The sequence below is a fragment of the Oncorhynchus keta genome, chromosome 30, assembly GCF_023373465.1.
Source record: "Oncorhynchus keta strain PuntledgeMale-10-30-2019 chromosome 30, Oket_V2, whole genome shotgun sequence".
NCBI lineage: Eukaryota > Metazoa > Chordata > Actinopteri > Salmoniformes > Salmonidae > Oncorhynchus > Oncorhynchus keta.
This window is the reverse complement of record NC_068450.1, coordinates 50,005,301-50,031,721: the sequence shown is the minus strand read 5'-3', so window position 1 is coordinate 50,031,721 and position 26,421 is coordinate 50,005,301. Positions and strand designations below refer to the sequence as shown.

The 26,421-nt window shown below is 42.4% G+C and overlaps 1 protein-coding gene across 4 annotated transcripts in view; it reads right to left on the bottom strand.

Moving 5' to 3' along the window:
• Positions 1–14,610, bottom strand: part of LOC118363662 (amyloid-beta A4 protein-like) — a 38,820-nt gene extending 24,210 nt beyond the window's left edge. For 3 of the 4 annotated variants that reach the window (XM_035744750.2, XM_035744748.2, XM_035744751.2), the window contains exon 1: positions 14,417–14,610. In XM_035744750.2, the coding sequence (XP_035600643.1) occupies positions 14,417–14,476 (60 nt within the window). In that variant the 5' untranslated portion in view covers positions 14,477–14,610. The remainder of the gene's footprint in view (positions 1–14,416) is intronic. The other variant, XM_035744747.2, reaches the window with a different exon arrangement.
• Between the last annotated feature and the right edge of the window lie 11,811 nt (positions 14,611–26,421).

Sequence of the window (26,421 nt, the reverse complement as noted above, 5' to 3'; positions counted from 1 at the left end):
GCAAGTTAGCAAACCGGATAACATTTGACACATCTAGTTCTAAGTAGGGACGTGGCACCCCCCCCCCAAAAAAACCGATATACACATATATTATTTTTAACAGTATTGAAAATCATAGTCTATATTTCAAAACACCCTGGTATCTGTAATGAGAGAAGTAACCTAATGTAGCAGGTGTAACATAAAATGCCTGAGCGGTGTTTCTATCTTTCAGCTCCCAACAAGGGGGAAAAAACTACTGTTGGGAGAGGTTCTGTTCTGCACTGCACTGCTCAACCAATCCAGTAAATGTGGAGGAGTTACGACGGAGCGTTGCCTTGCTAACGTCCAAAAGCGGAAGTCAGGCTCTTTCCATTTCCCCTGAAAACCGGATGCATCTAGTTATTTTACAGATCCCGCAGCGGATGTGAGGGAGGTGACATAGGGGCCACGCCCCAATTCCTACTGTGCCATCTGGGAGCCAGAGAGGGGTGGAGAATCAACTCCCCACACAACTCTCAAATTGCAGGTTTAAAGGGATTCTGCAAGATTCTGAGAATTCGGTCGTTTTTCTACTTACTTAGAGAAACTCATGAATACCATTTTTATGTCTCTGCGTGCAGTTTGGAGATGATTGAAGTTATCATATCACTAGATTAGGGCAATTGCTAGACGTCTCTCGGTACAATAGCCAGTGCCTCTCAAAAGCAGGGAAAAAGACCTTACAACTATTCCAAAGCTGGATGGTTGGCTCCTGAGTGGTGCAGCGTTCTAAGACCCTGCATCTACATGCTAGAGGCGTCACTAGACCCTGGTTTGATCCCAGGCTGTATCACAACCGGCCGTGATCGGGAGTCCTATAGGGCGGCGCACAATTGGCCCAGTGTCGTCCGGGTTAGGCCGTCATTGCAAATAAGAATTTGTTTTTAACTGACTTGCCTAGTTAAATTAAAATACATGTATGGTCTTTCAAAGCTATATATTAACACAGCAAAAAAAATACATGTCCCCTCACTGTCAACTGCGTTTATCTTCAGCAAACTTAACATGTGTAAATATTTGTATGAACATAACAAGATTCAACAACTGAGACAAACTGATGAAGTTTCACAGACATGTGACTAACAGAAATGGAACAAGGTGTCCCTGATGAAAGGGGGGGGGGGGGTCCAATAGCCATAATTTCTCAAAACATGAATATACTGATGAGTTTCAGAAGAAAGTTCTTTGTTTATGGCCATTTTGAGCCTGTAATCGAATGCTGATGCTGATGCAAATGCTGATGCTCCAGATACTCAACTAGTTTAAAGGCCAGTTGTAATAGCTTCTTTTAAAATCAGGACAACAGTTTTCAGCTGTGCCAACATAATTGCATAGGGTTTTCTAATTCTGATCAATTAGCCTTGTAAAATTATAAACTTGGATTAGCTAACACAATGTGCCATTGGAACACAGGAGTGATGGTTGCTGATAATGGGCCTCTGTACGCCTATGTAGATATTCCAAACATAAAAATAAATAAAAATCACCCATTTCCAGCAACAATAGTCATTTACAACATTAACAATGTCTACACTGTATTTCTGATCCATTTTATGTTATTTTAAATGGACAAAAAAAGTACTTTTCTTATAAAAAAAACAGGACATTTCTAAGTGACCCCAAACTTTTGAACGGTAGTGTGTAAAAAATAAAAAAATAAAAATAATATATATATATATATATATATATATATAATTTAAATAATCCAAATCAACGGTGTCGAACAGGGTTCTCCAACATTTGATCCAGCCCTGCAGTTACTGACAAACTTGATTTCATTCCGTTCCAGAGAGACTACCTTTATTAGTTTAATATTTGAATAATGTGCATTACTGCAGGGCTGGGTAGAAAGTATGCACAAAAATGCCTGGAGTTGTAGAAGCCTGGAGTAGATAGGGTCAGATATGTCATGATGCTCCTATACCCACATTATCATCCCAACCCAAACCGTTTTGCGTGGATATTTTCTATTCACATGGCTAGGTCCAGCCGCTAAAAGCGAGCTGAACTGGCCCCATAACATATCTACTTCCAGCCCAAAGTGAATAGAGGCATAGTTAGCTTGCCCCACTCAAATCATGCTGGAAAGAAGCAGGCTGGCCATCGTCCCAGTCAGTACTTAATGGAAAGCGAGCCAAAAGAGCACAGTTCAGGTTGACACGAGTGTGAAAAAGGTTATTGTTATAGAAAGACTACCATGACCCAATTCCACTTTGTGACAACTGCTGATGTAAAAAGGACTTTAGAATAAGTGTTTGAAATTCGACCCAGTTCCATGTCAGCCCCCCGCCCCCTACTTATCACTTAGATGTTAAGCGTCTTAAATGTGAAGAAACTGGAACGGAGGCCTACGTGGAGCAATCCCCATATTGCTTTTAGACCTACCCGCTGCGCTGACGTGTGAACACTAAAGGGAAATTGCTCTCCCTCCCTCGCACTCGCTCTCAACCACTTTTCCAGTATTCAAAATCACCTCATCTGTTTTTGCCTTGTAAATAATGTCCTTCCTCGATTCCCTCTCTTCTCCATCCCCCTCTTCTCCATCCTGCTGCAAACAGTTGGGGGAGGGAGGGGGGGGGGTTGTCCTGGGGAGCAGCCAAATCCCACTGCAGTCTTATAAATCAGACTGTTCGGAATAGAAAGGTTAGAAAGAGAGAAAGCAACAAAGCGAGAGACGAAAGAGGGCGGGATATAAATGGACAATGAGACTTTGTGCATATGAGGTTCAAGTAAGGTGATGTACGTAAGGTGTATAAACTATGAGCCCCAGTGGAGTAGGGTGAAGTTGCCCCTAGACCCTGATCTTAGTGCAGGAAGTACAAAGCTGACCCAACGTTTAAGGTTAGGATAGGGAGAGGGAAAGCAGATCCTTGATATGTACCTAGGGAAAACTTCACTCTGGAGCACAAACCAGTCGGGAGAGATTTAACAGTAATGGTTTCCTAGGTGCAGGGTTCAAAACATAAGTGAGAGAGAAAAGAAAGAAAGACAGGCGAGAGAAAGCGAGAGTGAGAGAGAAAGAGAACAGAGGAGTAGTGGACATTATGAGAGGAGACGGGACTTTCCCTGAGCCACCTGCTCCCTCGCTTGCCTCTGCCCACTCTCATCCATCGCCTCGCCAGCATCGCTATCTCATCTATCGGCTGGCCAGCCTGCCGGCAGTAATCTGGGTGGGGGATTACGCTGAGCTGCCTGGCCGAGATATCCCACAGTGGTCTCAATCCACACTGATACCACCCATGGTACCCTCCCTCCTGCTGCTGTCACAACAAGATACTGTTCTCACTACTGCACCATCCAACTAGACATTGCATGTAAAGTACCCTATATAGGAGCATATTGGAGGTAACACAGACCTATGTACTGTTGTCGTAAGCACACAGTAAAAGGCTAAAACTGTTGATTTAAGTTTAAAAAAATCAAAAATAAATAAATAAATAAAAAAGGGAAATATGAGAATAACAGTCCCGGCTCAAAACATCAAGAGTTTTCCCCCACACAGCCAACAAACAATTTATACCTGCGCAATTAATGGTCAACCGCGCCACGCCAAATGTAAAATGATAGCACGTCAGGTGACTCTGGGAGAATTGCGTAGAAAGGCATTCGACATGCGGCCAAGACTACTCAGCACTCCCCAATGTAAATCTACCTTAATCCAAAGCTCGGTACAACTGGTACTAGCCTTACTAGCACAGCACTGGTGGAGAACGCTCCAATCAATCAAGCCTTTGGCCCCTGGTGCACTGCATTGGCTAATGATCCCAGTTGCTCACAGATCCACCAGCAAAAGGTTGATGCCATGGAAACTAGAACACATCATTAAAATAGAGCCGGCCACCGCCTGAAAACACAGGGAAGATTTGCCTCATCCTAAAACGTAGGCCATGAAAACAGACCGTTTCCAAAAATAAAGTCAGTCAATCCTAAACCCACGTACAATCTTTGGAATGCGCCTAGCCAGCTGGTGCTAGTAGGAACGTACTGTCAACATGCTTATATATCCACCATAACACAGAGAGAAGAAGCCACGTTGATAGTTTTTCTAGGACAGTGTGTAAAGGAAGCAGACCTGGGTATATTGCATTAACAGAAATTAGGGTAACCAAACATTGTAGATTTGAAATGATGGGAATTCATTTTAAATGTACTAATGGTGAGCCATCCTGCGGTCTCCACAATGGATTAGTCCACTGAGAAAAGGTGTCAATAAACCCGTACAGTAAAAACAGTTTTTTTGGTGTGTGTTTTAACTGCTCAACTAAAAACATTACCAGTCGACAAAATGGGGTCAGCCCTACACAGGACAAATAAAGTTATTTTCATTGAATTGGATCATGGCCGCATTTCAGTCGCGTGACCTCGTTCGGTGACCTATATTGAAACCAGACAAACATAGTAGGTCTCTATCACACATCTTTAAGCACACATGATCTTTGCTCTGTATTGTATCTAAGAGTCACACAGACATTGAGTCAGTATTGACTCATTTGGTTAAACAGAAAACTTGCCTGGTACCTATTGTCCAGTGAGAATGTGTCTCTGTGTGTGTGTCTGTCTTTATGCTATTATTGGTGGGACATTGACTGTCCCTCTACCTCTACCAATGGGTATAGGGTGCTTCCCATTGGTTTGCATGGGGGTCTTGTGGGTTTTGACCAGGGGTTAATTCTTCTTCTGGCTGGGTCCACCCTCTCCTTTGTCATTCTATTCACACTAGCATGAAGACGCACATGCACACCCGCAGTCATATGCATAATGTGCATGCACGTGCAGTGTTGTACATACATGCGCACACACACACACACGACCAAGTGTATAATATGGATTTGATTTAATCCTCGCGGGACCTGTTCTGTGAACCAGTCCCAAAGTCCCGGGGCGGCATTAATTGTGGCTCTGTTGCGGTGAGCTGTTATCAGAGTGTCCAGGCCACTGGGATCAGCTTTCAGACCGAGGGAGACCCCCCTGGCGGTGCGAGTGTCGCCTGAGATCAGCTATTACGTCTGGAGAGTGTCCTCTGCCTGTCCCTGCCCACCAGAGACACAGGGTGTGTCTAAAATGGCACCCTATTCCCCATGTAGTGCACTACTAGTACAACACTGTCTAGTTCCCTGGCTGTATTCGAAATGTGCTCTGGTCAAACGGTTGTGATCTCTAAAGGGAATAAGATTCCATTGTAGATGCAGCCAGGCCGTATAGAGACAGATCATAAACAGATCGATAAGAATGACAGACAGATACTGGGTAGACAGACACACATCAACAATGACTGGGGAGGAAAGAGAAATAGCCAGAGGCCTTGTATAAAAACATACACTGACTTGTCTTTTTTATAAGTAAAAATACTTTGAACTTAAGTAGTTATCTTTACTATTTCTATTTTTAACTACTTTTACTCCACTACATTCCTAAAGAAAAAAAATGTACTTTTTACTCCCATATATTTTCCCTGACATCAAAAATAACTTTTTACATTTTGAATGCTCAGGTAGGACAGCAATATGGTCCAATTCACGTACTTATCATCTCTACTGCCTCTGATCTGTTGGACACTACACACAAATATTGCGTATGTAAATTGTGTCTGAATGTGCCCTGGAAGACAGCCAGTGTGCCCCTGGCTGTCCTTAAATCAAAAGGAAAAAAATGTAAATTGTGCCATCTGGTTTGTATTATATAAGGAATTTGATGAATAGCATATACTTTTTACTTTAGTCTGACAATTGGGAGTACTTTTTCCACCACTATACTTAAGTTCATTAAAAACCAGATACTTTTACTCAAGTAGTATTTAATGGTTGACTCACTTTTAGTTTAGTCATTTTCTATGAAGTTATCTTTACTTTTACTCAAGTATGACAATTTAGTACTTTTTCCACCACTGCCCCGGAGGTTGGACGCCATGGGAAACTAGTTAGGAAGAAAATCAGTCACGACTTTATTAGATAAGATAATGAGATAAGGCTAGAGAGGTGACCGAATGACAGCCGGCACATTGACACAGAGAAACGTGAACACACTAGCACACGTACACACACATTCACTAAGCTCATCTTTGAACTCTATCAGTGTGTGTGTGTGTGTGTGTGTGTGTGTGCGCGTGTGTGTGAGAGCGACTCCATGCATGAGTGTATAATGGTACATGTGCTTGGTCTTGGAGTGTGCGCGCGCGGCGTGTTTGTGTAATACTATCTGCTAGTCTCTGGGACCGGATCCTCGGGTGAGTTGGGTGTGGGAGTGTGTTACAGTGATTAGAGGGCAGACAGCCCCTGGTTTCCCTCACGCCCTGCCTGCCAACATTCCAATTACACCCTGCACCCGGGAACGGAAGACTGGTTGCCGTGGCCATCGCCACGACGATGACGTCTATTCCCATCTGGTCGAGATGTGCTACTGTGTCCCTATGACGACAGTTGACAATCTCACCGGGAAGCAATAAGACTGGCTGTAACGTAACAAAATCTGGAAAAAGTCAGGGGTCTGAATACACTGCATTTTTTATTTAACTAGGAAAGTCAGTTAAGAACAAATTATATTTACTATGACAGCCTACCCCCTGTACTGTATATATACAGTACCAGTAAAAAGTTGACACCTACACATTAAAAAAAAATATATATATATATATATTTTTTTTTACTATTTTCTACATTGTAGAATAATAGTGAAGACATCAACACTATGAAATAACACATATGGAATCATATAGTAACCAAATCAAAATGCATCTTAGATTTGAGATTCTTCAAAGTAGACACCCGTTGCCTTGATGACAGCTTTACACGCTCTTGGCATTCTCTCAACCAGCTTCATGAGGTAGTCACCTGGAATGCATTTCAATTTACAGGTGTGCCCAGTTAAATGTATCTGTGGATTATTTTCCAACCTAATGCGTTTGAGCCAATCAGTTGTGTTGTGACAAGGTAGGGGTGGTATACAAAAGATAGCCCTATTTGGTAAGAGACCAAGTCTATATTAAGGCAAGAACAGCTTAAAAAAGCAAAGAGAAACAACAGTCCATTACCCCCCACACAAAAGAAAAAAAAAGAAAATCGCAAAAACCATCAAGCGCTATGATGAAACTGGCTCTCATGTGGGCCGCCACAGGAAAGACCCAGAATTACCTTCACTGCAGAGGATAAGTTCCTCAGAGTTACCAGCCTCAGAAATTGCAGCACAAATACATTCTTCAGAGTTCAAGTAACAGACATCTCAACATCAACTGTTCAGAGGAGACTGATTGACATCAGGCCTTTGTGGTCAAACTGCTGCAAAGAAACCACTACTAAAGGACAGCAATAATAAGAGACTTGCTTGGGCCAAGAAGCACAAGCAATGGACATTAGACCAGTGGAAATATGTCATTATTTATAAATGTATAAATTTATAAAATATCACATTTACTTAAGTATTCAGACCCTTTACGCTGTACTTTGTTGAAGCACCTTTGGCAGCGATTACACCATGGAGTCTTCTTGGGTATGACGCGACAAGCTTGGCATACCTGTATTCTGTATTTGGGGAGTTTCTCCCATTCTTCTCTGCAGATCCTCTCAAGTTCTGTCAGGTTGGATGGGGAGAATTGTTCAACAGCTATTTTCAGGTCTCTCCAGAGATGTTAGATCAGGTTCATGTCCGTGCTTTGGCTAGGCCACTCAAGGACATTCAGAGACTTGTCCCAAAGCCACTGCTACATTGTCTTGGCTGTGTACTTAATATAATAATAATAATAATAATATATGCCATTTAGCAGACGCTTTTATCCAAAGCGACTTACAGTCATGTGTGCATACATTCTACGTACTTAGGGTCGTTGTCCTGTTGGAAGGTGAACCTTCACCCTAGTCTAAAGGTCCTGAGCAGGTTTTCATCAAGGTTCTCTGTACTTCACTCTGTTCATTTTTTCCCTCGATCCTGACTAGTCTCCCAGTCCCTGCCGCAGAAAAACATCCCCACAGTATGATGCTGCTTCACTGTAGCGACGGTGCCAGGTTTCCTCCAAACGTGACACTTGGGATTCAGGCTAAAGAGTTCAATGTTGGTTTCATCAGACCAGAGAATCTTGTTTCCCCATGGTCTGAGTGTATTTAGGTGCCTTTTAGCAAACTGCAAGTGGGCTGTCATGTGCATCTTACTGAGGAGTGGCTTCTGTCTGGCCATAAAGGCCTGATTAGTGGAGTGCTGCAGAGATGGTTGTCCTTCTGGAAGGTTCTCCCATCTCCACAGATGAATATTTACTCTTTATATTTAGGTGCAAGGGCTCCACAATACTTTTGAGCTAATATTCTACAAGAGGAACAGAAGCTCAAGCAGTAGAAATGTTGAGGTGTCGGTACTCAGCTCCAGTGAGCTCCTGCCCAAGTCACGCACGGCTTCTTAACCCTTGCCAAATAGCCTACATCTGTGTCTGTCCTGAGCTCACTGGTGTGGGAAACTGAAGGACCAGAATATTGTATACAATATTGCAAGTCAAGCTTCTGCCAGACCAAGTTAATAGTTGATACAATGTTACAAGTTTCGTTCCAGACAGGCCATTTGTCGCCCATATGATTTATAGGATATTTATTTTGGTCAGGATATAATTTCTACCTGCAGGCTGCAATGTTTTCATTTGTTGGCTTTATGTAAGCTATTTTCATAGTTGGCAATAGAAGTTACTATAAAAAATAAATAAAAGTGTTTTGCGTTCTTCATTTCACCGGTCACATTATTATGAATCTTACTGTAGTCACATGTCACCTGGTGTTTGTTTACAAGCACACAATGACAAGAGACCGGAGCCTTTTGAATCACTCACTTTTGCGCAGCATATGCCAGGTGATCTAATTACAGTATGCAATTCATAACTAAATATCTTATAACAATGTCAACTGTCTAAAATATGCTAAATGCTTTGCAGTTATGCATTTGCTTTGCTGATTTAGTAGCTAGTTAGCTATCTAGGTACTGTAAGTGGTTAGCTTCTTCCAAAATCAAGCATTCACTTTTTAAATTTAACTAGGCAAGTCAGTTAAGAACAAATTCTTATTTACAATGAGGGCCTACCCTGGCCAAACCATCCCCTAACCCGGATGACGCTAGGCCAAATGGGACTCCTCATCATAGCCGGTTGTGTTACAGCCCAGGATCAAACCAGGGTCTATAGTGACGCCTCTAGCACTGAGATGCAGTGCCTTAAGACCACTGCCCCACTCGGGAGGCTTGGTAACAGCAGAGAAACCCCTTTTGGATCAAGAGACCTTGCTGGCTAATAGTTGTTTTATGCGTGCAGCAAACTGTGAGTAGCATTTTTGAGTCACTTGCATAGTTTAGGTCAGAAACTGTACAAAATGTTTGCAATGCAATCTCTATGGGATTTGACGTGTACTTGTTAGTATTGCTAACCTTCAGATTAAAGAGTATCCGAGGGGTTTGTTGTGTTCAGTGTCGGAATGAAGGTATAAAATTCTGGATACCGCCCAAGCCTAGGGCAAGTGCTCTACCAACTGAGCCACAATGGAACAAGTCTACTATGTGAAGTCTCAATGTATGAGACTGTGATATATGTTAACGTGTTTCCAAGAACTAGCTCCCCATACTGAGAATTAAGGTAATGCATGGGGTCAGCAGCATACCCACATATCTTAGTGGGGCACTGAACAAAACACACACACACATTAATCAAGTAAAATTAAAATGCACACCCACACACACGGGAGAGATACACACACAAAACGAATCAAGTGCGAGACAAATACGCCCACGCACACAAATTTAAAATGTACACACACCCATGTTCCATTACTGTCATGCACACAGTAGGCTATATGTCTCCTCATGCGTCAAACAAATACAGGAAACCCATCCCAGGTAATGGTTGGGACAAGGAAACAGGAAGTGGGAATAGCAGGGCACAGCCAAGAATATCCCACTCCTTCTTGACACCACACACACAATGCTACTCACAGTTCAGCTAAGTAATTTAGTTCATGAAACAAAGAGGACCTTTTCGAGATATTAGATATTTTAAAACAGCAGACTATAATCAACAAAGCAATTTTCGAAGCCCCATTAAATCGAAGCTCAAATCAACATTTAGACCGGCACTGATTCGATTCTGCAAATGTCAGGTCATAGTTGACTGAAACTGTTGTAAAGTGATACGCATATAATAACTCCCTTCACAGTACATGTAGCAACAAATATACATAAGGCCAATGTACAGAGGGACACAGTCCAGGGTTGAGCGAGGGAAGCGTTGGTCTGTCTTGGAGAAAAAGGCAGTAAAAAGAGAAATAAGGTGGGAATGAAAGGGAGGAATGGGAGCAAGAGCAGATATTGAACAAGGAAAGACTTAGGTCTGCTCGTTCTGAAGAAAAAAGCAGTGAAAAAAGACAAATAAAAAGGAAGGAATGAAAGGAAGAAAGCAATGAGAGAGCAGAGACAGGAGTATCTCTGGGACGCGGCGCTCTAACTATAGCATGGGTGCCAGGCGACCCAGGGAGGTCACTGCCGCCACCAAAACACAGGAGAAGGAGTGAAGAGGGGGATAAGGAGGGAGGAGAGGAGGTGGGCAGGGAGGCTAGCTCAATCATTTCAAAAACAGACCCAACAACATGGGAGAAGGAGGGATAATTGATGAGGGAAGGAATAGCCCCCTACTCCCTATCCACTCCTGTCGATCTGAGAGGATTGGATGGTTAGAATGATGGAATCAATATGGGGATATTTACACCCAGGCTGAATTAAGGTAAAAGTAAGCTATTACCAATACCTACCAAATTCTTTCAGAAACAGTCAGATCTACAGGAGTGTCTAGGTGTGTAGCCTGTACACGGTAGGGGCTAGGGGTCGATTTGAAATTCAGAAAAACATGTTTTAGAGTATTTATTTGATTGCTTTGGGAGACATTTGGTCAAGTAGGACAAATCAATCAAGTATAAAGGTGGCTGACTGAAGAAGAAGTGGCCATTTTGTAGTCAGAGGGACAAGTGGGCAGCATAATTCCTAAGACACATGCTGCTCTGTGTGATTGTGTATTGGAGTTGTTGTGTAGAACGAGCGTGCATGTGTGTATTTAACTGTCTGCGTGTACGTCAGGAGCATTTTGCCATCGGATGTATTATTAATTAATATATCCACATGTGCTCAATCAACGGGTCACACAGATCACTGTCCCATACATCGATGTACATCATTATTGACCTTTCTGCCATACCTATTTTTTCTCTCCATCTCGCTATTACTCTCTGCGGCTATAAGTTAACTGTGGACTATGTCTACGTCCCAAATGGCACTGTACTCTTTATGTAGCGCGCTACTTTTGGCCAGAGCCCTATTGGTAAGGCGACATAAGGAATAGGGTGCCATTTGGGACTCAATCTATAAGCCACAGTGAGTCAGCCCCCTGAAAACAGACATCACCACGAACAACCATCACAGCTTGATTAGTTTCCACCAGGCTCTTTTCCATGCCATTGGTCACTCAATCAGATGATCAAGTTCCAGGTTTGTATGTGCGGACGTGAAGGTCACACACACAACGCGGGCCACTTCAGTCACGCGGCGGCCATGACGGTGACACTGACAGTTAAGACGTGATCCACTGGCCTGTACAGGGCAGCGGTGGGGTTGCCATAGCAGCAGGGCTATAGGGCGCGTTCCAGGTCATCCAGGTCGTCATTATTGCAGATGATCAGAACTCACAAAGCCTGGAGAAGTGTTTAACAATTCAGGAGCTACTTTATTATGATGAGATGTGCAGTGTGACTGCAAAAAGACAACCTGGAACACACCCATTCTCTCCTGGTTGGAGGTGGGGTCCGTGATAACTCATCCAGGCTTCATTGGGGAGCATTGGAATGGAACAGCACCTGCACAGAACCACTGATCTGTATAGATGAGGGATTGTGAAGAGTGGGGCTTGAGTCGCTTCTCATTCGAGCCCATCCTGATGTTGTGAGAGCCTCTAAAATGTGGTCTATGAAGCTCTTAAGGGTTGTGTTCATTAGGGCACACGTTAAAACAACATATTTTATTGGACAAGTACAGGTAGTCACTCCCTGTTTCACTCCATTTCATGCCAACTGAACACGGCCCAGGGATAGCAAGAAAGAGATAACCAGCCACGGATGCTATCTGAAAGGCCAGGTTACAGAGCACAAAGCCGGCCTTACACCACCATGCCAGGTGTTTTCACTGAGATCAGCTCCCTTGAAAACCTTCCATGCCATTAAAGGGATAGGTGACATGACTGTTTAGGACAAACACATTACTTAAAGGTGAGGATGTCCAGTGTGGCTACATGGGAGATAGAGGGTCCAAAATACAACAAATCCTGAAAGGAGAGGAACATCCCAACGTGGGGAGAACACAACAGCCCCACAACAACATAACAAACGTAACATGACAACGCCATAAAGGGCCAGGAATTTCTGTCTGGCAGGGAGAAAGAGGCACCACCAACAAAACATAAAAAGGGGCTTAAGATGGAGGATGGTTGACATGGCATGAGAAACATCCCAAAACAGAGACAACGATTGGCACCCAACAACTAACCATTACTAGGGTAGGAATTGTAGAGACTGCAACATAGAGCTAATTGTCCCTTTAAAGCGCTATTGGAAACTGGCGATTTAAATGGATGGTTGGACGAAGCTGCAACATGAGCAGTGGATGCCAAAGGGAGACTATGGTTATAATGTACGCTAATGGGTGTGAGGCTGTGCTGCTTTGGGCTTGAATGACTGCAGTGCATTGACAGACTGCCTGGGTTGCTCTTCGACCAATTTTTTCAAGGATGGGAAACTGGAATTCAGCTCCCACACCGTACACTCCAGTCTGTATAGAGGCCGGATTAACAAGAGAGCTCTGCCCTCTGTGTCCTTATTAGACTGTTCAATGTGTGGCTTATACATGTGTATACCAAGCAATAAAGCATTATAACCTAAGTCAGCTTTCTTTCCCCTAAAAAAAATAATGAAATGAATTGTCAACTATTGACAACCCACAATAAGGGAAAACCAACTAACTGTTTACTTCTGTATTGGAAGGTTTGAACATGAACTTCATAGCCTATTTGGCATTTAATTGATTTAAAGTATCTTAATATGTTTAAATATCACCAACACCCTTTGGCTATAGTGAACTAAGATTAAGAATAATTGATACATATAGTCAGAAACACTATGGGTATACATACAACAACTAGCTATGTAAACTGTCTGGAGGTGAAAAGGCCTAGTAAAACCTAGCCTAGCTAGCCCACAGACCCGCATCGACCTGTTACAAGTATCACCCACATCAAGTGTATCCGCTACTGCCTAAAATAATTTGTTCAAATTCAAACCGCAGTTCCCACACTCAGACACACCAAATGTAGCAAGTCAGCAGCAATTGCAGTGTAACACTAAGACTGTCTGTCTGTCGTAAGAGAACAATTGTGGTCGCTCTCTTTACAAGGCCAAATTCACACCGACATGGCATGTCGCCTGAGAGAGACGGATGATCAGTGATTATGTGCAAAATCTCTGCCTGTGTTCATGGAATGCTGCAGTGCACCGCCGCCATCTTACTTCTGTCTCACAACATTATCTTTATTCTCGAGTTTACATGAAACAGGTTGACATAGGGAAAACAGGCGATTTTACCCTTATCCAAGGACGCAATGTGCAGAATGAATGGGTCATAGGTCTACTCTTTGGCTCTTTTTGGGGAGTAACGTATGTCTTTAGGCTACAGAAAGCTTAATCTAAGGGAAGGAATAACCCACGATAACGTTAGATGTTTATTTTCACGCCCACCACCTCAAAAATATATTCGAACCAAATACTACACAAGTGTCTACAAAATTGTTCACATTACCCATAAGCTCCGGATACAATAACCAATATTGCCACTACAGAAACCTGTTTGGACTAGGATGTGTTGAAGTGCAATTATGCACAGAAACAAATCACGTTCGTTTACATAGGCTCCACAGGAATCTCAGCCGTAGCCTACAGATTGGAAAGCTTCCTCAGGTCTTACTTTCTGTGTAAAATAAATGTAATGATTTCTCATCTTGAATTATTAAAAGTACAACTTATCCAAATGCTATAAAACTAGATTTCAATTCAAGCAATGAGTCGTTTATAACAGCACTGAGCAAAAAGAACAAGGGACCTGAACACGGGCTATTCTACTATCATTTCGAGTCAGACTAAATTAGATAAAAAGCTGTCCAACATGTACTCAGGCGTGGAATGTGTTCACAGCCTTGCTGAATGTCTGATTTCATTTTGTTCTATTCATGCGTAATTAGCCCCCATGGGTTGGAATCACCCGGCTGCTCCCTCCATCAATAGCAGCGGAAGAGGAGAAGAATAAGCATGGAGCTCAGCCTTGTCCTGTCTTTCTTTCCCCGGTTTCTTACCTCAACTGCTAGCGCCGTGGTCGCAATAACCAGCAGCAACAAAGCCATACGGTCCCCCATGGCGTATTATTGTCACAACGCGTCCTGTGTATGGTTTATTCTATGTACCGTCGGTATTTATTCAGAGCTCGTCTTCGTTGCTGTGCGGCTGACTGTTGGTTTAATGGAGAACGATACTGAGGCTGCACAGCTGCTGGAGTGCCAGGTCACCTGACCGGGGGGGGGCTTAATTCTAAACCGTACCAGTCAAAAGTTTGGACACCTACTCATTCAAGGGTTTTTCTTTATTTGTACTATTTTCCACATTAAGGAATAATAGTGAAGACAACAAAACTAAATTACACACATGGAATCACGTAGGAATCAGTGTTAAACAAATCAAAATATATTTGAGATTTGAGATTCTTCAAAGTAGCCACCCTTTGCCTTGATGGCAGCTTTGCACACTCTTGGCAATCTCTCAACCAGCTTCACCTGGACTGCTTTTCCAACAGTCCTGAAGGAGTTCCAAGTGCTGAGCACTTGTTGGCTGCTTTTCCTTCACGCAGTGGTCAAACTCATCCCAAACCATCTCAATCCGGTTGAGGTCGGATGATTGTGGAGGACAGGGCATCTGATGCAGCACTCCATCACTCTCCTTCTTAGCCCTTAACAGCCTGGAGGTGTGTTGGGTCATTGTCCTGTTGAAATATATATGATAGTCCCACTAAGCACAAACCAGATGGGATGGCGTATCGCTGCAGAAAACTGTGGTAGCAATGCTGGTTCAGTGTGCCTTGAACACTAAATAAATCACAGACGGTGTCACCAGCAAAGCACCCCCACACCATCACACCTCCTCCTCCATGCTTCATATTGGGGAACCACACATAAGGAGATCATCCATTGACTTACTCTGCGTCTCACAAAGACACGGCAGTTGGAACCAAAAATGTATCATTTGGACTCATCAGACCAAAGGACCGATTTTCACCGGTCTAATGTCCATTGCTCGTGTTTCTTGGCCCAAATCTGTCTCTTCTTCTTACTTCTTCCCCCACATTCTGAAATGGCATTTTTGTCCCCCCCAGTTTTATTATTGGAATGTGATGAGGATGTCTCCGATCGGTAGGGTAGGTTGTTTCGATAAACTTGATAAACACTCCACTTCAACTGGATATCCCCCCACTCTACTCCACTCCACTCTACTCCACTCTACTCAGCAAATTGGATGCAGTTTATCACAGTGCCGTCCGTTTTGTCACTAAAGCACCTTATACTACCCACCACTGCGACTTGTATGCTCTAGTCGGCTGGCCCTCGCTACATATTCGTCGCCAGACCCACTGGCTCCAGGTCATCTACAAGGCCATGCTAGGTAAAGCTCCGCCTTATCTCAGTTCACTGGTCACGATGGCAACACCCATCCGTAGCACGCGCTCCAGCAGGTGTATCTCACTGATCATCCCTAAAGCCAACACCTCATTCAGCCGCCTTTCGTTCCAGTACTCTGCTGCCTGTGACTGGAACGAATTGCAAAAATCGCTGAAGTTGGAGACTTTTATCTCCCTCACCAACTTCAAACATCAGCTATCTGAGCAGCTAACTGATCGCTGCAGCTGTACATAATCTATTGGAAAATAGCCCACCCATTTTCACCTACCTCATCCCCACAGTTTTTATTTATTTACTTTTCTGCTCTTTTGCACACCAATATCTCTCTCTACCTGTACATGATCATCTGATCATTTATCACTCCAGTGTTAATCTGCAATACTGTAATTATTCGCCTACCTCCTCATGCCTTTTGCACACATTGTATATAGACTCCCCCTTTTTTTTAATTATTTTTTTTATACTGTGTTATTGACTTGTTAATTGTTTACTCCATGTGTAACTCTGTGTTGTCTGTTCACACTGCTATGCTTTATCTTGGCCAGGTCGCAGTTGCAAATGAGAACTTGTTCTCAACTAGCCTACCTGGTTAAATAAAGGTGAAATAAAATAAAAAAATAAAAAACTTCTAAAACCAACGTTACACCCCTGATCATTATATTAATTCACAGTAATCTGTTAAATGCTTTTTCAGTCCTTCATCTTGCTTTAATAGTGGGGAAAGGTACAGAAAAAAATGTGTGCGGGAGTTTTCCTGTGTGTGGGAGTGGTGTATCCAGGGAGATAACTAATTTTCTAAAATGTAATTAATTGTGTTTATGCTGCCATCTATTGGAATAAATTATTAATTGCAGTAATACAGAATAAGTGTATATCCTTACTAATGACGTAATTACTAAAAATGACAAATTATATAATGCTGTAGTTCTTTTTATCAGTTAAAAACATAAAATAACCATTTATAGCATAACAATATACAATGAAACTGACAAACCAAAAACACCATACATTTAGTTAATTATATAAAAAATACTGCTCTTAGAACTTTCAGACTAAGAGAAATAAGGGGGAAATAAGAAATAAGAAATAAAAAATAATTTCGCCAAGTATCTCACAATGTGTATATTTAGATTTTTTAAAGTCAGACACCATTTTAATCAGGAAAATCACCTCCTTCTAATGACATACGGTTGGGCAGTGTACTCTGCTGTCATCGATCGCTAGATTAGAAATAGTCAGAAATGGCCTTTTTTCTCTCTACCTCTTTGTTATGCCGACATAAGCACACTTGGCACCATAAAGTCGAGGATGTTTACTTTCTACACAAGTTGTTATTTTTCAGTTTAATCCTAAAAACAGATTGTAGTTGTAAAATAAAAAGGTGGACATTTTTTGGTGCCATTTAGGGAAAATGAAATTCTAAGGATCACTCCAGTCAGTAGAGGATCAGCGATGGTTCGTTTAAATTAATTTGCTATGGCCTCGCGCTGGTGTTGCAGCACAACCAGTTCTTTGGCCATTTTTAAGCCTTGGGTGAGTTTTAACTCGTTCTATTGTCCAGCCTACTAGGACACAAATACATATTGGATGCAGCTATAGTGTTAATAGCTAACTCGTGTCTGACTACAACACTGTACTAACTGGCAGCAACAAACTGAAACCAACCCATGGCCATAGCAAAACATGTCACAGTTGGTTGCATAGTGTAACGGTGTCACCGGTCTAAATCTAATCCAATCTAAAGCCAGTCAATCTTCATCTGTAAATCATAGAATTAGCTTCCAAATGAGATCGTTATTTCTCTAGCTATATTTATTATTGAGGTATGATGACAATCGTTGACCCTGTTTTTCTGTTAGACAAAGTACATAGTTGGGTGCCAGACTTAAACAAAATAAACAATTTAACTTTATTCAACTCGGCAAGTCAATTTACAATGACGACGGCCTACCCCGGCCAAACCCTAACCCGGATGACGCTGGGCCAATTGTCCGCTGCCCTATGGGACTCCCAATCACGGCCAGTTGTGATACAGCCTGGAATCAAACCAGGGTCTGTAGTGCCGCCTCAGGCACTGAGATGCTGTGCCACTTGAGAGCAAAATTGATTGAGCCGACATATGCAGCATTAATCATAAACACACTTCCCGCTAAAGCGGGAACATTGCCTTTAAATTTCAATCACACTTAGCTGAACTTCTTCAAAGTGGATTTAATAAATCTCAAAGCTTCCTCTGGAATCTCACCATACATCTATCTGCCTGTAGAAGTCAACATGCAGGAGATTTGTTTGTTGTGACCGAGTGGGGGGGAAAGGCTGCAGGCAAGGTTCTGACTGATGGGTGTGTCAAACCACATCCCCAAGTCAACTCACGTTTGGTTTCTGTCATGGCTGCCAGCATTTCTTGAGGAGCAAGCCAAAAAAGAGGCCAAATCAGCAGTTGCAGTTCCCCTTTAAGGCTGACATGTTTGAGAGCATATAGAAAATGGACTTAGTGCTTTATGACTAAGTTTTTGAGAAAATTTGGCCACCTGCCTTCTGTCTGCTTCGCTTCCTGTGCCCCTTTGTTTCTTTGGTATAGTTTGTATGTTTTTCTAATGATTTTAAGTAGCATGGTTATTAAGTTAAAAGTAAAGAGGAAATGGTATATGGAAATTAAGCATTCTGACTGAATTGTGAAAATGTTAAACTTGATTACTGAAACAGTGACTTGAAAACCAAGACATGAAAATAAATGTTGAAAACTGTCCTGTTAGTTGTTTGCCTCTGCTTCACTCTGCTTGCTCAATCTAGTCCCTATAAAACCTGTCACTTTTCTACCTTCTGACACTTGGCGTAACAAGTGCAGGGTCTGAGCCATTGAGTGGGCAGTTGTGGAGCAGGGGCCAGTTTTGTTTTCCTTTTACGGTCTTGTGTTTCTGTGTCCTCTCAGGTTCTGCAGTCTCTCCCGTGGTTGTCTGGGCGCAGCTGGGGCAGAAGAGGAACCAATCCCTGCTAGTCTATGAGACTTTGTGCGACCTAACTGGCCTGGCGTGTTAAGGTGCCCTATAAGTGAAGACTGAGCAGCTCTGTGGACATGGCTGAAGGATGTGTGTGGTCTGATGAAGCTGAGGGGGAAGTTCCAGCTAAGAGGACAGGATAACACTGCCATGGGGGCCCACAGAGAGCTTGATGGAATGGTCCACTCAAAGTGGGTGAGCGATGGGGCTGAAGCGACCAAGATGGGGCCACCTGATACCCCAGGTCTACCAGGAGAGAGGAAACAGTGGATGGAGACGACAACAAGAATGGCCCTGGCTGCTCTAGGGCACCATGTGGGAGAGCTGCTAGCTAGAAGGTATTGGAGACCTTTATGTTCAAGGGGACTTTGTTTGTTTTGAGTAAATATGGGGGGTTTATTTAAAAAAGTGCTTTTGCTAACCGGTGTGTGAAACATAATGTGTCATTTTGCAGTGTTTTCACTCACTCTGCGAGGAAACTCTCATTTTAAAGTGGGTGAGAATGTCACAGGAGTCACTACTTTACATGTGTAACAATCAAGCATTCCTATTGGATGGTTAACGTGTCAAGTGATTGAATTGTGTATTTAAATCCCCCTTCCCCACAGGAAGGGGTGTAGTCCAGAGGCATGGTGGATCCTTGTTGCAACAGAGCTTTTGACCTGCCATTGGCATTAAACAAAGCCTGTGTGTACATGCATGCTGATGATTCAACCATATACGTGTTAGCAACCACAGCTAATGAAGTCACTGAAATTCTTAACAAGGAGTTGCAGTCAGTTTTGGAATGGGTGGCGAGTAATAAACTGGGGTTGAACATCCCTAAAACTAAGAGCATTGTATTTGGTACAAATCATTCCCTAAGTTCTAGACCTCAGCTGAATCTGGTAATGGTGTGGCTGTTGAACAAGTTGAGGAGACTAAATACTTGGTGTTGCCTTAGATTGTAAACTGTCATGGTCAAAGAATATAGATTCAATGGTTGTAAAGATGGAGAGGTCTGTCCATACGAAAGCGATGACACCAGACTCAAAAAAGCAAGTCCTGCAGGCTCTAGTTTTTGCTTATCTTGATTATTGTCCAGTCATGTGGTCAAGTGCTGCAAAGAAATACCTGGTTGAGCTGCAGCTGGCCCAGAACATAGTGGCATGTTTTTTTATTTAACTAGGCAAGTCCGTTAAGAACAAATTCTTATTTATAATGACAGCCTACACTAGCCAACTGCACCACCCTACGGGTACTGCCAAACACCACTGGTTGTGTTACAGCCAGATGGCCCAGGGTATCTGCAGTGATGCCTCCAGCATTGAGATGCGGTGCCTTAGACCACTGCACCACTTGGGAGCTCAATATTAGAACAGTTAATTCCCATAACGGGAGTCAAACCTGGGCCACCTGGGTGAAAACCAGGAATCCTAACCGCTAGACCATATGGGAACCAATCATGTCTTGCTCTTCATTGTAATCAGAGGGCTAATATAAATACTATGCATACCAGTCTCTATTGGCTAAGAGTTGACGAGAGACTGACTGTGTCACTTATTTTTATAAGAAACGTGAAAATTGTTTGCATAGTCAACTGAGACACAGCTCTGATACACACATTTACCCCACCAGACATGCCACCAGGGGTCTTTTCACAGACCCCAAATCCAAAACAAATTCAACAAAGCGTACTGTATTATATAAAGCCGTTATTGTATGGAACTCCTTTCCATCTCATATTGCTGAAAAGAACAGCAAACCTAGTTTAAAAAAACAGAAAGCAATTCCTCTCCCCCTTTTGACCTAGAAATTGTGTGTATGTATTGATATATATATCGGCTATGTGTGCCGTTTTTAAATGTATGTAGTTCTGTCGTTGAGCTGTTTTTGTCAATTAATGTTCTGTATAATGCTATGTTTTGTGTGGACCCCAGGAAGAGTAGCTGCTGCTTCCGCAACAGGTAATGGGGATCCTAATAAAATACCAAATTAAGCTTCAATCAACTCTGCCTCACGCCCCACCACTACAGAGTTTAGTTAGCTTCTTAGTTAGCTGTAAAAGGTGTTAGTGTTATTAGCGCTAACCAGCTAATCTGCCAATGCCACAATGGATATCGAAGATGCCGCCAAGCCCAGCAGCAATGATGGTGCTGAGCTCCAGAGCCCCCCCATTCACATATGCCGCCAGGATAATGGCTCCACAGTCCCCTCCACCCCTGACTGTTCCTGACAATCTTGGAAGAGGAGCCAGCCCAGATTAGCCTAGAATCCTACCATAACAACATGTTTTCTGTCCAAAAACATTAATTTAATATCAACTGCTTCATAGGAGGAGAGTGGCTGGAATACTCAGTTACTGCAGATGCTGTATTTTTGTTCCAATGTCGAAAGTTCTGTATTGGGTCCATTGCTAATGCAGACAAGGCCTTCACCCAAAGCGGGTATTCTAACTAGAAGCATGCTTTTGATGAAACCAAGGGATTCGCTAGGCACGCATCAAGCATAGAGCATTTGCAATGCACTGCACTGTGGAAAGAAAAACTAATTGTATTCAGTTGCATTCACATAGGCTGTTTGTAATAGGTGAATTACCCCATCTATCTTGTAGCCTATATTCATTGGCAAATAGGCCTTGCTTTACTGTTTAAGGCGCTGTCCATTGTGCTGATACAGTGCAGCGGAGATGGGTTTATAGATTTTGCGCCAACCTGTCACTTCAAAAGCACTCAATGGTCTCAGAGTTTTGGCATTTTAACTTTGTTTGTGGTATAGCGTGATATAATGAGAATTCAATATATTTCCAATGCAAGAACCCCCCCCCCCCAAAAAAAGTGTGTCCCCTCACCGATTTCAACTGTCCCCTTAGTCACTTTAACTTGCCGCAGGGTCTGTGCTGTATGACTGGGAGAATCTCAATGCCCTTTTCTGAAATAGACTTGGTCAACTCCTGCGTCCTCTCTCCAGTCCTCTCTAGCCTCCTTTTGAAAAAGGTCTAAAGGTAATTGAGGAGGCCGCTAGGAGAGGGATCGTGGACGAAGATGCGGTTGTTTAAAATCAGACTCTCCTTTTCCAATCGCGCGTCATAAATGTATAAAGTGATAGTTGTGCAAGACATTTTATAGATAAAAGGATCATTAGCATATTGTTTTTAAATGGTTGCATGCTTTTCTACTTCGAGTAAACAATGGCTGATTCAAAGGGGGTGTAAAAAGATTTCCAATCTCTTCCGCGAAGGACTCAGGTTGTGCTTCCTCGCCAATAGCAGGCTATTGAGGAGGGGACCGTGTTCTGTTTTTCCACTAATGAACTGAAACATTCCTCGACCACTTATCGGTTTCCGGCTCACTGAGGAGTTTGCCCAAAGGAGAACTCCAATTGCATACTCATGTCCTCTCTCCTCACCTCCTCAAAGAGAAAAAGGGTGTACAGAAATGAAGCATTCTAAGTGAATTGTGAAACGAGTTGAGAATGTGTTGAAACTTGATTACAGAAACGAAACCATGTCTTATGAAAATAAATGTTGAAAACTGTCCTGTTTATTGTCTGCCTCTGCTTCACTCTCCCTGCTCAACCCAGACCAACCCTAGAACCTATTACATTTCCAGGCCTAGCAAAGGCAGATGGTAACCAAATGGTAGCATAGCCTACATTTGGTGACTAGCTGTGTACATTGCCTTGTTATCCAATTTAATTGATTGTTCATTATCTCCTCTGAGAGAAATCTGAGAAAAGTTAGGGGTTGGCTACCTACCATGAAACAAGGACATAGGTCTTTAAAAAAAGTTATCTTTAGGGTTTATACAATTTCGTATAAGTGGGCTATAGATTCCAGTTTCTACGTAATGAATCATTATTTCTTATTACGGATTTACAAATGATCTGTAAACAAACTATTTACACAGGTATTCCCATTTTCAGTACATAAATGCGTATGAGTTAGGGACGGATCAACATTTACAGAATGGTTACCCGGAGGAAAATGGGAGAGGGTCATGCTTTTTAAATGTCAGTCAAGGGGAGGGTTTAGTATGTTTTAAATCTAGTCCAGGGGAGGGTCATGTAATTTGTAATTGATTAGATTTAAATATTTCTCAGTGTTTTAGAATGAGTTGCTTATTCGGCTATATATCGATGTGTGTCTTATCTCTGATTCTCCATTGGGCGTGCAATATCAATTGCGCCTATAGGCTATTTAGTGTGGTCTCAATCCAATTATCCATGGCATATAGTCTATAGGCTAGGATGTGCATGCTCGGAGAAGCACAGAGCAAAGGAGAGCGCGAAGATGAGAATGAGAACCGGAGATCCACTTTGATACTACCATAATTTAATTTATTAAAAAATATATGTTTCTTGCACATGATGTATTTATTAGAGTTATTGACCTCACAATAAGCCAGATTTGAATAAATTACATTGTGGTGCTGAACCTTGAAGCAGCAGACCCTGCACAATCAATGGACAGCTCATTGTGCAAATTCGAGTAGGCACAATTCATTTCAATAGTCTTCATTTTTAATTAGACTTTACTAACAAAAGAGGGATTTGAGTATTTCCATATTGACTGGTGTACTGACTTTAGATGTTTTCTTGGGTATTTATTGAGGCAGAGTAGACAATATGACTTGGAAACTTTAATTTAACTTTAATCCTGCACATGTTCATAGTGACAACATATAAACACTGAAAGATTGTTGAGAAACATCACCATCACAGGATTAATTTCATCATTAACCCATCATTCCCCAGTCTTCCGAGAGCAGGTCAAGACCTGTCTTCACTGTGCACATACAGATAAGATAGCCTTGATCAGAGTAGGGTGAAGTTGCCCCTAGATGCTGATCTGGACAATAGCGCCGGAGGGGGGTGGCTGCCATTTTACGGGCTCCAAACTAAATGTTAGTTTTTTTTGCGTTGTTTCTAACGTTTCTGCGTTATTTTGTGGATAATGTTGCTGCTACCATCTCTTATGACTGAAAATACTTCTGGATATCAGAACAGCGATTACTCACCTCGAACTGGACAAAAATGGAGTGATAGGCTTCCTTCTTCAAGATCCCTTTTACCATGTACAAATCTCCCACCACCAAAGCACCCCCAGACCATCAAATTTCCTCCACCATGCTTGACAGATGGCGTCAAGCACTCCTGCAGCATCTTTTCATTTTTTTATGCGTCTTGTTCTTCTTTGTGGTCTGAACACCTCAAACTTAGATTAGTCTGTCCATAACACTTCTTTCCCCATCTTCCCCATGTCCAGTGTCTGTTCTTTTGCCCATATTAATCTTTTCTTTTTATTGGCCAGTCTGAGAGATGTCTTTTTCTTTGCAACTCAGAAGGCCAGCATCCCGGCGTCGCCTCTTCATTGCTGACGTTGAGATTGATGATTTGCAGGTACTATTTAATGAAGTTGCCAGTTGAGGACTTGTGAAGCATCTCTTTCTCAAACTAGACACTAATGTACTTGTCCTCTTGTTCAGTTGTGCACCGGGGCCTCTCACTGCTCTTTATATTCTGGTTAGAGACAGTTTGCGATCTTCAGTTTCTTGGCAATGTCTTACATGGAAGACATTTGATAAAATTTGATTTGATTTGATTTGGAATAACGTTCATTTCTCAGAACAAGAATAGTGTGACGAGTTTCAGAAGAAAGTTTCTGGCCATTTTGAGCCTGTAATTGAACCCACAAATGCTGATGCTCCAGATACTCACCTAGTCTAAAGAAGGCCAGTTTTATTGCTTCTTTAATCAGAACAATAGTTTTCAGCTGTTCAAACATAATTGCAAAAGGGTTTTCTAATGATCAATTAGCCCTTTAAAATTATAAACTTGGATTAGCTAACACAACATCCCATTGGAACACAAGAGTGATGGTTGCTGATAATGGCCCTTGTACGCCTATGTAGATATTCCATTTAAAAAATCAGCCGTTTCCAGTTACAATAGTCATTTACAACATTACCAATGTCTACACTGTATTTCTGATCAATTTGATGATATTGTAAATGGACAAAAAAAATGTAATTTTCTTTCATAAACAAGAACATTTCTAATTGACCAAAACTTTTGAACCGTAGTGTACATATCCCAACCAGAAGTCAAGGATCCGCATTGAGCTAAACTCTAGAGCTGCCGCTTTCAAATAGTGGGACACCAATCCGACACTTAAGAAATCGCACGATGCCCTCAGACGAATCATCAAACAGGCAAAGCGTCAATACAGGATTAAGATTGAATCCTACTACACTGGCTCTGACACTCGTCGGATGTGGCAGGGCTTGAAAACTATTATGGACTACAAAGGGAAACCTAGCCATGAGCTGCCCAGTAACACAAACCTACCAGACAAGCTAAATCCATTTTATGCTCGCTTCGAGCCAAGCAACAGTGAAGCATGCATGAGAGCACCAGCTGTTCCGGAAGACTGTGTGATAATGCTCTCAGTAGCCGATGTGAGCAAGACATTTAAACAGGTCAACATTCACAAAGCTGAATGTTGGGCCAGACGGATTACGAGGACATGTACTCAAAGCATGCTCGGACCAACTGTCAAGTGTCTTCACTGACGTTTTCAACCTCTCCCTGACCGAGTCTGTAATACCTACATGTTTCAAGCAGACCGCCATAGTCCCTGTGCGCAAGGAAGTGAAGGTAACTTGCCTAAATTATTACCACCTGTAGCGCTCATATCGGTAGCCATGAAGTGCTTTGAAGGCTGGTCATGGCTCACATCAACAGCATCCTCCCAGACACCCTAGAACCACTCCAATTTGCCTACCACCCCAACAGATCCAGCAAAACACAACACCATCATTAAGTTTGCTGATGACACAACAGTGGTAGGCCAGATTACCAACAATTATGAGACTGCCTATAGGAGGTCAGAGGAGGAGGTCAGTACCGGTTCCCCCCATATATAGCCTCGTTATTGTTATTTTATTGTGTTACCTTTTATTATTTTTTACTTTAGTTTATTTGGTAAATATGGTTTTCTTTCTTGAACTGCATTGTTGGTTAAGGGCTTGAAAATAAGCATTTCATGGTAAGGTATAATACCTGTTGTATTCGGCGCATGTGACAAAGTTCGATTTAGATTTTAGATCAGTTTTGTACTATCTCCACTAATAGTTAAGGTTAGGATTGGGGGAGGGGAAGCTGATACGACTGTATATCTGCACCTAGGGGAAACTTCACCCCGGACACGTATGTTTACCATCCTATTTCTATAGTATAATTCATAGTTTTACACAGTTTTCCTAGCCTGGTCCCAGATTTGTTTGTGCTGTCTCGCCATGTCCTCAGGTAATTTCCACATGAAGCAATTGGCAATACAGCACAAACGTATCTAGGACGAGGCTACAGTACTCTCCTTTGCCTTGTAGAAATAAGATAGGGAAGAGCACTGACCTGAAGGAAAGCCAGCTAACAGGCATCTCTACCAGAGAAATGGTACAACAGAGATCCACATCTTCAAATAAAGTTATGTACTTTGTTCCCCCACTCAATTCATTATCATGAGTCAAATACAACTAAAGTGGTATTCACCCCTGAAAAGCTGATCAGTTAGATTGATGTAGGGGTGGTGGTCAAATAGTCAAAAGTGGATCAGTCCACAAAGTCATTTTAAGTGATTGAGGTTCACCCCCC